The sequence below is a fragment of the Osmerus eperlanus genome, chromosome 22, assembly GCF_963692335.1.
Source record: "Osmerus eperlanus chromosome 22, fOsmEpe2.1, whole genome shotgun sequence".
Lineage (NCBI taxonomy): Eukaryota > Metazoa > Chordata > Actinopteri > Osmeriformes > Osmeridae > Osmerus > Osmerus eperlanus.
Window position 1 is genome coordinate 11,802,272 of NC_085039.1, and position 11,881 is coordinate 11,814,152.

The 11,881-nt window shown below is 46.7% G+C and overlaps 2 protein-coding genes across 4 annotated transcripts in view; one reads left to right on the forward strand and one right to left on the reverse strand.

Moving 5' to 3' along the window:
- Positions 1-424: 424 nt before the first annotated feature.
- LOC134008593 (transcription factor AP-4-like) lies at positions 425-8,879 on the reverse strand. Its single transcript, XM_062448043.1, has 7 exons — positions 8,422-8,879; positions 6,355-6,520; positions 6,090-6,188; positions 5,723-5,893; positions 5,039-5,188; positions 4,541-4,708; positions 425-3,523 (listed from the first exon to the last, which is right to left on the reverse strand). The coding sequence occupies exons 1-7, from the start codon at positions 8,508-8,510 to the stop codon at positions 3,365-3,367; spliced, it is 1,002 nt and encodes a 333-aa protein (XP_062304027.1). The 5' UTR covers positions 8,511-8,879; the 3' UTR covers positions 425-3,364.
- Positions 8,880-9,640: 761 nt separating this feature from the next.
- Positions 9,641-11,881, forward strand: part of glis2a (GLIS family zinc finger 2a) — a 12,526-nt gene continuing 10,285 nt past the window's right edge. The window contains exons 1-2 of one of the 3 annotated variants that reach the window (XM_062448041.1): positions 9,641-10,360; positions 10,670-10,801. The gene's annotated coding sequence lies outside the window, so the exon portion shown is untranslated. The remainder of the gene's footprint in view (positions 10,361-10,669; positions 10,802-11,881) is intronic. The other 2 variants (XM_062448042.1, XM_062448040.1) reach the window with 2 other exon arrangements.

The following is an 11,881-nucleotide window of genomic DNA, read 5'->3' on the forward strand; positions in this document are numbered from 1 at the left end:
CGCTGCAGCCATTTTGTGTCAAAGCAGGGGGCTGGGCCAAGCAGGGTGATGCTAAAGTTACTGGTTAACCACTGTGTTACATCTGATATTTAGAGACTATCTTAAGTTATTTAAAACGTATTTTGTGAGAAAAGCTGTTTTGTGAGAAAAGCTTGTGAGACGAGCTTGCTTGAGGCCTCATGATAAACTAAATTCAAGTCATTAGAATTATACCCTTGCACCTAGTTGGCTTAACAAACTCTGTAATAGATACCAATTGCACAAGTGCGTCTATATATCAGGAATTTGAAATACAAGCCATGAAAAATGTAATCTTCAATTGAACCCTTAACTCATTAAGGACTAGTCTCAATAGCACAACCTAGTGATCAACAAGGAGAACGATTTCCTGTGTGTTTGTAAACGAGTAAGACAGATGCTCAAATAATAAAAAACCAAGTACAAATTTTATTATTTTTTGTCTTTACAAAGGCCTGTTTCCCATGTTTTTTTTAACAAAATATAACAGCTTCTCATCAACCTCGACTGACAGATGAAAAAAATCTGAAAACAAAAAAATATATAAAAAGGCCTGTAATTTAAAAAGAATGGGACACTGGATGATAGGAAAGAGAGAAAGATTTGAAGATGGAAGGATAGAAGAAATTAACTAAAGACACAGCTGGTCGATTAAGATCCCAGCAAAGAGCTCTTAAGACAAATCTAAACAAAACCTGGTCAAAATCTTTCTGTGTTGTTGATTCAGGCAGTTGAGAACAGCAAGTGCTTCATATCTGTATCTTCTCCCATATCTCCTCCTACGCGACACACACAGGAGGACATGGTTTCACCCCCACACCCTTGTGTTCCATCTCAACCCCATCTCTTTCGCTCTTAAACTGCATTCAGGGAGTTTCTCCTCGCGTTTTCGTTTAGGAGACGAGGAAGGAGGAAAAGGAGGGAATGAGATGACACGAGATTTGAAAAGACTGAAAGAAAAGTACTTCAAATTACAACACGAGATTACTGCTGTGTTCAATAGGTAGCTACTATTCTAACCGTATCTGAAGATGTAGTCCCTGTGGATAAAATCAAGTTTCCTCTGACCTTCCAACAGACACCCAGACAAGAAAGAGAGATCAACTGTCAAGGATGACTAGAAAACAACCATAACCCCCCCCCCACCCCCGAGAAACAAAAATCAAAAAGGGCAGCACATATTTCTCAAAATAAAGAATATAGCAATAATCAACACACACAATTGGCAAGAGGACATTGGTTAGTCTGGTTTGAAACAAAACAAGAAGGTGAAGACGTTTTCTACAAGTCCAAATAAATGGAATGTTTTTTTTTTTTTTTTTTTTTACAGCATTATATCAGCATATTACCATGGAAACTGGAGAACAAGAAACAGAAGGAAACACATTAAAAAAAATTTATAGATAATAATAATTTCTAACAGGAATTCCAGTCCTGTTCCCAAGTAAACGACCAAAACAACAGTGAAGGGAGGGAGGGGGGCAAAGGGGGGGTTGAACAAAGAGGGTGAGCGATGGGAAGGAGGGAGGATAAGAATGTGTGTTGCCACATCGATATCAATCTGTCGTCCATTAGAACGGCTTGTGGGGAAGGTTCCAGTGGTCTGGCGTGTGCTGGTTCTGCAGACAGAGGTCCTGCAGCACACCTGGGCCACAGGTGTGAAAACATCACCATCTTAGAGCACATCCCATATCAGAAGGCTTATAGCAGCTTTTCTACCTACACATTTAAAGGGGCGGTCAAGAGTCTTAAAGGTGTTGTCCCACATTTCTGCGCCAAACTGAAGTGATGTCGGGATCAGGCGGGAGATTATTGGGGGGAGGGGGGGGAGGGAGATATGAGTGTTGCTAGGCAGCTCAGCACCAGGATGACTAAGAGCACCACGAGAGGGAAAGGAGACTACAATCAGTCAAGGTAAGCATGTATGCAAGAGGTCTCACACACGTGCGCTGTGGGTGCATAGATTAACGAGCCAACACGTTTCAGCTATTCACACACCAACTCATGTAGATGGAGCTGGGATTGCATACACAGCAAAAACTCTAGTGCATAGTCACCGGAACAAATAAAAACAAAATATAGATAGCCTAAGGTTTTTCATTTTTTGGGAGGTGGGTCGTTGGGGTGATCTTCCCACTTGTGACAAATTCATTTATTTATTTTTTCTTCCATTTCAGCTTGTACATTCCGTAACCCTGACAACAGAACTATTATTAATTTAGAAAATCAGAGCCATGATCCCAGGCTTGCTTATGTAAACCATTGGAACAGCTTATTACTTCACGCTGGTAAAAAATAAAGATTTTTTTGCACGTTCAATTTCCTTCCACACATTAATCAGAGGGTCAACTTGGACCAGTGTTCAGCATCATTCAGTCATATCTAACCGGACAACGAGCCAAACATCAGCTAGCTTAGATGCTAGTCGGTTTGGCTTACATTAGCTTATTGCTAACTGATTTAGCATGCCAATTAAATCATTACCAGAAAAAATACCAATGCATTTGCATGTCGGCTAACCTTATGCAAGCATTAGCTTGAACTTAGCAACAACCAATTAGGGGGATGTTCAAAAGGGTAATAATGTAAAAGAAGTGCAACCCTTAAGTCCCCTTTGGAAGAAGGAGCTGCATTGTATTTTAACTGGGATGAGAGGGAAATTAAGGGTTTCTACAAAAAAAAAAAGAAAACAAAAAAAAAACAGAAAAAGAACTAATAACAAATAACAGTTACATTCAAGCTCTCTGTAACGTTGGTGTTCACCTGCAGTACTGGCAATACTGGCGACAGAGATTGTATAAAGCACACACTTCTATTTTAAAACACAACAGGGTACGGGACCGCGAGGGGAGCTGTTGCCTAACAACAGTGGAGGTCACGTTTGACCCCCCCCCCCCCCCTCGCTTGCTCTCCTTTCTCACAAAGAAAGGAACACAAATGTTCTGCACACTAGAATGTCCACCTGGTTACCGGTCCCAGTAAAGAGAATGTGGATACTATGACACTGCCTAGGTAGTGATCCTGATCCTACTGTTTTGGCGGCCATCTTGATGTCGTCTATCTTCATCCGTTTGTTGTTTTTGTGACCTTTTTTTTTTGTTGTTGTTTGTTTTGTTGTTGTGTTTTTTTTTTTTTACAGTACGTGATTGGCTGAGCTTAACTCCTGGGCAAGGTTGGAGCCTTGGTGTGGGTGGGAGGGGTTCTAGAATGCCAACGAAACGCATTTTTGCGCAAATGAAGTAGTCGGCTCGACCGGAGGGAATCAACTCAAGTCTGTTACAATGTGTGTGTATGGGTGTGTTTAGGGGGAGGCGTGTCTGTGTGTGTGTGTGTATCAAGACACACGTCAGTTCATCGAGCAGTCGTCCTCCCCCTCTGTGTCGGTGGCGGTGTCGGAGCATGCCGTATCCATGGCGACGTGGGCGGGGCTGACGATGACGGCTCGTCTCTGGTCCTCCTCGGCGCTGCCCCTCCTCTCCTGAGTACGCTCGATGTGCTGGATGGCCTGCAGGGACAAAGGGGGCTGTGAGACGGAGCGCACACACACACTGTAGAACAACACACACACTACACACTAGAGAACAACACGCACACACACACACACACTGTAGAACAACACACTAGAGAACCACACACACACTGTAGAACCACACACACACACACTGGAGAACAACACACCCACTGGAGAACAACACGCGCACACACACCCACTGTAGAACAACACACTAGAGAACCACACACACACTGTAGAACCACACACACACACACACTGTAGAACCACACACACACTGGAGAACCACACACACACTACACACTAGAGAACCACACACACACACACACTGTAGAACCACACGCACTGGAGAACCACACGCACACACTACATACTACACACTAGAGAACTGTAGAACAACACACACACTACACACTAGAGAACAACACGCGCGCACACACACACACACACTGTAGAACAACACACTAGAGAACCACACACACACTGTAGAACCACACACACACTGGAGAACAACACACACACTGTAGAACCACACACACACACACACACACACACACACTGTAGATCAACACGCGCACACACACCCACTGTAGAACAACACACTAGAGAACCACACACACACTGTAGAACCACACACACACTAGAGAACCACACACACACACTGTAGAACCACACACACACACACTGGAGAACCACACACACACTACACACTAGAGAACCACACACACACACACTGTAGAACCACACGCACTGGAGAACCACACGCACACACTACATACTACACACTAGAGAACACACACACACACACTCGATAGAACCACACACACACCCTTTAGAACAACGCACACAATAGAAAAACACAGAAATTTCTCTGGCACTTCAGCTTTTTTTGCCGTATCGAAAATGTACCCGCTTCTGACGCCACAGTGCCGTATGGAACCGCCCTTAAACAACAGAAACGCACGGCAAAACAAGAAAGAGCGCTTCGTCACACGCAAGACGGGTCCTCACCTGTACGATGGTGTCCAGGTTCTGTCGGGAGGTGGACACCGTGTTGGTGTTGACGGGGGGGCTCATGGTCACCACGGTGACGTGGTGCGGGTGGAGGGATAGCGTGGGGGCGGGGACGATGACCGTGGGGTGGTGGGTGGGCGCTGGGGGTGTGGTGGGGGCCTTCACCTGAGAGACGACAAGGAATAGAGAAGTTAGACGAGGCAGTACGTGCTGCATGAGGAAGAGTTCTGTTAGGAGGAGGAGAGAGGGGAATAGAGAGAGTGTGTACATCGCTAAAATGGCTGTTTGTATGTGTGTGTTTATCCTAGACTGGTTGTGTAGCTGCTGTGTGTGTGCTGACCTTGGAGCCGTGTGTGTGTGTGTGCTGACCTTGGAGCCGTGTGTGTGTGTGTGTGCTGACCTTGGGGCTGTGTGTGTGTGTGTGTGTGCTGACCTTGGAGCTGTGTGTGTGTGTGTGTGTGCTGACCTTGGAGCCGTGTGTGTGTGTGTGCTGACCTTGGAGCTGTGTGTGTTTGTGTCGGCCTGCTGGTGGAGCTGCTGTAGTCTCAGCAGGGTCTGGGTCTGAAGCTGCACCTGCTCCTCCTGCACCTGCTGGGTGATCACCTTGAGACGCTCCGGGTGCAGGTGGCTGTCCAGGGAACGCACCTGCACGCACACCGGGGCAGTTTTACTACTCATCCTTCTTTCACCATAATCTTCCCTTCTTGGTTGCACCGCTACACCTCTCTCTTTCTCCGCCTCCATCCTCCCCTCACCCCTGCTCCCTCCCCTCAACCCTCTCTCACCTTCTCCTTCCTCCTCCCCTCACCCCTCTCTCACCTGCTCCATCCTCCTCCCCTCACCCCTCTCTCACCTGCCTCACCTGCTCCTTCCTCCTCCCCTCACCTGCTCCATCCTCCTCCCCTCACCCACCTGCTCCATCCTCCTCCCCTCACCTGCCTCACCTGCTCCTTCCTCCTCCCCTCACCAGCTCCTTCCTCCTCCCCTCACCCCTCTCTCACCTGCTCCTTCCTCCTCCCCTCACCCCTCTCTCACCTGCTCTTTCCTCCCATCTCCCCTGTCTCACCTGCTCCTTCCTCCTCCTCCCCTCACCCCTCTCCCCTGTCTCACCTGCTCCTTCCTCCTACTCCCCTCACCCCTCTCTCCCCTGCTCCTTCCTCCTCCCCTCTCCCATCTCACCTGCTCCTCCAGGATGATGCGAGCCGAGCGCTCCTTCTCCAGTTGCTGTCTCAGCTCCTGCATCTCCCTCCTCAGCTCCTCCCCCTTCTCCTCCTCCAGGATGTCTGGGGAGCCAATCCCCTCGTCCTTCTCCTCCGCCCGCCTCCTCTTGGGCGACGAGCCGCTGAACTCCTGAGAAGAGAGAGAGAGAGGGGATGGTTAGTGTCCAAGTGTGTAACTAACGTTGTGCGTACTTCTGTGGGACCTGTGTAATAACCTCGCATCGACCTTTACAGTCAAAGTTCTAAAGGACGAGGGGATTGGCTCCCCGGACTTCCTGGAGGAGGAGAAAGGGGGAGGAGCTGAGAAGGGGGATGTAATGGCTTACCTGAATGAAGCGTTTCAGCTGGTTGTTTTGCTGCAGCAGCTGTGTCTTCTCCTGCTCCAGGGCAAATATGTAGTCTGACGTCTGCTGCAGGATAGCGGCCTGGCAGGGACAAACAGTGCCTGGTTAGCGGAGCGAGGCCGGCACTGTGCGGAGGGACTCGTATTTGTGTGCGTATTTTATTGATGAAACGGCTAATTTGTAAATTTGCTCCGACTTCTCGATAACCTAGGTAAATAAACACTCGACAACGACTTGTTGTGTTCACCTTGCTGAGTTTCTCCCCGTCGGTGTGGGGCAGGAGTGTTTTCAGGGACTGGAACCCTGCGTTGATGCTCTGCATCCGTCGGCGCTCGTTGCTGTTGGCGATCTCCCGGCGGATACGTCGCTCCTGGTCCTGGGCAGTCTCTGGACTGAGGGGGATGTTGGCCAGGCTGAGGGGGGGGGGGGGGGGGGGGGAGAAACCAGGTTATTTCACTGCAGACATTGAATTATTATATCGCTAAAAAATAAATATATTATCATTTTGAAACATTGTGATTTCGGAACGTGTCTTCGAAGATCTAGTGTCTTGGTGACCAGTGGCCAGATAGCAACGTCAGTGTCTAGACTAGAGACACTGACACTGAATGCAACCGCAAATCTGGTTATGTATAGTTAAACAATAATACATCCCAACAAAAGTCTAGGATCCTTTCAGGCTGTTAGTAGGACAACAAACGTCTCCTTCACATAATTCCCCCCAGAGTTTAACCCCATAAAACCAGCGTGCCTAAGTCAGGGGACATCGCTCCGGGCTTCAGGACGAGTTTACTGAACTCCATGCCCTTTTCCTTCTTAATCTCTCATTTTAACGGCTGAACAACCACCAGTCTTGTGTGTTCAATAGGTGTCACACCCGACCCATGACCCTCCTTGACATAAGTTCATGGTCATGATTGCGAAAGAAAATGCTTGAATAACTAGATTTCTGGCCGTTTTACCTGTAAAGTGCTAAGGATATAGACAATCCTGGAGCAACCTATTAATCTGCCCAGAAAGACAATACATCATCTATTGTATAACAAATATGAATAAGTAATTGCAATTATTACTATCTGATTTAATGAACACACACTTTAGTTTTATAATATATGGGAACTACATATTCCCATGTTGTTCCCATAGGAACTTTATACATGGCGTGTCCTACAAAACAACAACAGATGATAAAGCAAGGAAACATAAGTAGTAGTATTCTGAAAACTCCATTCATAAATTCAGCCTCGGGCTACTCCGATCCACAGCCAACTCACGAGGTGGGTGTCAACCCCTTAGCTATCTAGTAGTACACGCATTAATGACAGATTGTGCTTCTCAAAGACTCTGCATAAGTTACCCAGTTAAACCTTATAAACATGATAGAAATCTCATATCTGTATTGAATGCAACGTTTACAAGCAATAAACGTCTACTCCGTAAGAGTAGCCTCCAGTAGCTCACTTAGTGAAATCTGACACCGGACCACCCCCTTGGCACGGAGAACAATGCATTCCTCTTTCGCCTAGCTTCCTAGTATGATTTCTGAACCTTCTCCGATACCTCTCAACACACACAACTGGGTAAAAGTGCAAACGTTTTAGCTTCACATGTTTGGGACACGCACATGCAGAAACATTATTTATTTATTATTTCCCCAACGCATCTGCGATGTTTCATCGCACGCAGCTAGCTTGTAGCTAGCTAACCAGCTAAGCTAATTTCAGCACACGACACACAACAAGCATGGCCGCTTCGACCACGAGCTAGCTGGCTAGCACCATGGGTATGATTTAATCGCTGCCGTGTTATATTGTGGATATTCACTTTCCACTGTTTTACAAGTCTCTGTCCACACAATAACCGCTAATAAATTATATTAAAAGACTCTCTTGTGATATTCACAGTTGGTTTCAAGACAAAATGTCGAGGAAAACCTCTAATCATGTAGCCGTCTAGTTCGAACGAGGATCAGAGCGGCGGGCAGCGTGATAGTAACCACGTGGTAGATGTTAACTAGATACAAATGTATCAATTTCGTCCAGTTTATTTGCATTTTCGGTAACAACCCTACCGAAATGCATACGCCCACGGCTTGTGAATTGGTTAGATGGAGTTATTGAACGAATAAACGACAAGTTTATATCCCGCCCTTGTGGCATCATAGAGCAAGCTAGCTAGCTTCACTGCTAACATGATTCTAGACAGCACCATGCTGTTGCCAATATTGTTACAGGCTGCGCCAACAACAACAAACGGTAAACAGACAATTAATTACATGAAACGTTGACAATACATTTCCGATTTTCATACACACCTACACAGACCCCCGATAACATCTTTCTCAGATTTCTTGAACTGTTGTAAGGACGGGATCTTCTCGGTTGGCATCATGAAATATTCCATGCTTTCCAAGACACCCTGTTAAGTCCGTAAATTTGATGTTGTTACTTTCGTTCTTGATGCACAAAAATGCGGTCCGGGTCCTCTCACTTTGCTTGCTTGCACATCGCAAAATTATAAGCCTTAATCGCACAGTTATTCGAGGTTGTTTAAGGATAGCTAACGGTATAGTAGCTATGTCTTACAGCTGATGCGGGATTCCCTGTACGTGTGTGGCGCCTCGCCTCCGCCTACTACGTGTGTGTGTGTGTTTGCAGCTGATCCTGTGTCTCGAGGCGGGAAACAGCTGGTTGGAATCAAGGAGCGCCTGAGAGCTTCTCCGCATAGAAGCCCAGACTACGCACAAACAAAAGAACTTCTATCACCGACCGACGGACATTGCAACTGTTGCAGTGCGGGTAAAAAAACGACTGTTTGAAATGAGTAGAAGCGCTGTAATTTCAGTAAAAGCATCACGTTTGCCCTTTAGCCCCGAGAACCGTATAATAAATCACAATAATAGAAACATTTTATCCAAATGCCTAAAAGGTAAGGTCAATGACCTTTAGCTAATAAAGGTAACAGCATTGTATACATAAGGTGAATTGTTATAATATTGGGGGTCTAATATCTTCACACGTATGTAACTTATTATATAATACATTATATTTATGAACCTTTTATTTTTTTACCAACGTTGTGCTAAACAGGTAACACAATTTTTTATTCGTATATTTTATTCATTTTATACTTAATTATTTTCCGTTTGTATTTAGACTACGGTTTGCCAATGTATTGGACATAAACCTCATGAATAGCTTGTAGACTTAATTAGAATGGCTAGACGGTAACTGTTTTATAAGACAGTCAGTTCCACAGTTTGGTCACTAGGTGGCAGTAAACACATAAGGGATACACATGTGGATGTCCCTTGTCTGGCTTCATGTTTTCATTTATAGTCGAGAGACAATAAAGTAGGCTACTGGCGTCTATTGTACCAACACATTGTCAAGTTATTATTTAGTCATTAAGTTCTTTGCCAAGGCGTATGTGTGCGATGGAGAAAGAGAGATGGGTAGTTTTTTTTTTTTTTTTTTTTGGGGGGGGGGCATTGTAGGCTATAGGACTGAGAAAATTAACTGTCAGTAAACAGCTCACCAGATGCACGAGGAAACTAGACCACCATTGTCACGTCCTGTGGGGTGTGCCGCAGAGAGAGAGAGGCAACAGCTGCGGCCAGGGAAGGAGAAAGCTGGATCTTAATTTGGCATCTCTCTCCTCCATCTATCTGCGCACCCACCCAGACATTACCTCCCTCCCATCCCCTCTCTCACTCTCTCGTTCCACCACCAAGACTAGGCGGACTGACCGCCCACTGTAAACAGTTGACTAGCGTCGCAACTAAGCGATGCACCTACAAAACCAGAGCGCAAGCTATTTCGTTTTTAGCGAATTTGACGGATGTCATTCTTGACATATTTTTGTTTCTTTATGTTTTAAAACGTGACTCTGAATGTTTTTTTGTTTAGGTAATGACAATGTTGGACTGGGTTTTAATTGCGTAAAGGGATATAACCGTTAAAAACGGACGTACTCGCAACAGGCACATTCTTTGAAGAAAAAACGGACGAATTCCTTTTTGGGGTGGATTTTTTGGTGCTTATTATTTTCCGCACTGTTTGTTTTAGCTTGATAGTTTATCTCAAAATCGACGATGGTTCGGAATATGGTTGCTAAACTTGCCACCTGAAGAGCCAAATCTGTGTTTGCAGTCTAGGAAACCGGTGTTGTACGCTTGAGACGATTGACTTGTCACACATCACAGAAGACGCGAGGATCCAGTCACGTCTCTCGGTGACAAGCTTTTTCTAAAGGTAAATATAGCGAGCAACGCTACCCACCTAGGCACGAGGCTATTACCTATTTCTCCCCAGAGAAAACAAATATTCGAGAGCCATTTCCTTCGAATTCTATCAAACCGATGATCGTGTTAAATGTTCAATTATTGTCTTATTTTGTCACGGTTCGTAGGTTTTTAGACTGACCCAGTTCTTGTTATATCCTGTGATTGAGGCCATACTTAGGCTAGGTGGCCGTTAGTTATCTGTTCTATACTTAAATGTTACGATCTGTTCCGTGACTGTCTCGCTTTATGTCTGTCCTGTTTTCTGGGCGCATGAAAGCTTTTATAAGGAACCAGTAGGCCGTCATTTTCCAGAACCGAGGTGGGAAAAAAAATCCAGTCGAGAAAGTGTGGTGTTGTTGTAGACAAGATAATCAACATCCGGCGCGCTGTCAAGAGCGCGCATATTCAGGTAGGTGCGTGCGCAGAGTTCGTGACCCTACCCATCCTCTGTGACCCCAATTAGATATGCAGCTCTGATAGCCTGCAGCACAGACACGTTCTAACGCATTATTCTGTTTCTCTGCTGACTTTGACGCTCATCTTTCAACGTGAATGGATGTGTACAGGCAACAGATAGTTAATGTATGATCAAAGTGTAGAGGTTAACCATGAAATGTCATATGGCAGATTGTATCGTCACTACAGGTCACCATATGCCACAATTCGAGAATGCCCACACCATAATAATTCCTTCCACCCCAACACATAGAATTGCCAGAATTGGCCCTTCATGAGAGCATGATGCAACAGGACTGTAACCTGCAAACACACATACACACATTACGGATACACAACAAGAGAGGGGAAAATACAACTTTAACAAAGTTAAAGTTGCCATACATCAAAGTTTGGATATCACATAAAACACACACACAAAGAGCCCCCCCCCCCCCCCACACACACACACACACACACACACACCCCACACACACACACCACACACACACCCCCCACACACACCCCCCCCCCACACACACACGCACACAAACACACAGAGCCCCCCCACCCATGCACACACACCCCCCCACACACACACACACACACACACACACACACACACACACAGAGCCCCCCTCCCACCCCCCCCCCCACACACACACACACAGAGCCCCCCTCCCACCCCCCCCCCACACACACACACACACAGAGCCCCCCTCCCACCCCCCCCCCCCCCCACACACACACACACAGAGCCCCCCTCCCACCCCCCCCCCACACACACACACACAGAGCCCCCCTCCCACCCCCCCCCCCACACACACACACACAGAGCCCCACTCCCACCCCCCCCCCCACACACACACACACACAGAGCCCCCCTCCCACCCCCACCCCACACACACACACACACAGAGCCCCACTCCCACCCCCCCCCCACACACACACACACAGAGCCCCCCCCTCCCCCCACCCCCCCCCCCCCCCCACACACACCTTCTTCTGCCCCCTGGGTGGAGCCTGTTCCCCCCAGCCTCCCTGGGTGTGTTTG

Coding starts and splice junctions, on each gene's coding strand:
- LOC134008593 (XM_062448043.1), bottom strand. CDS start 8,510: ATGGAATATTTCATGATGCCAACCGAGAAGATCCCGTCCTTACAACAG. Junction 6,189..6,354: donor ACGGGGAGAAACTCAGCAAG/GTGAACACAACA, acceptor TGTCCCTGCCAG/GCCGCTATCCTGCAGCAGAC. Junction 3,524..4,540: donor ACCTGGACACCATCGTACAG/GTGAGGACCCGT, acceptor TTGTCCCTGCAG/GCCATCCAGCACATCGAGCG.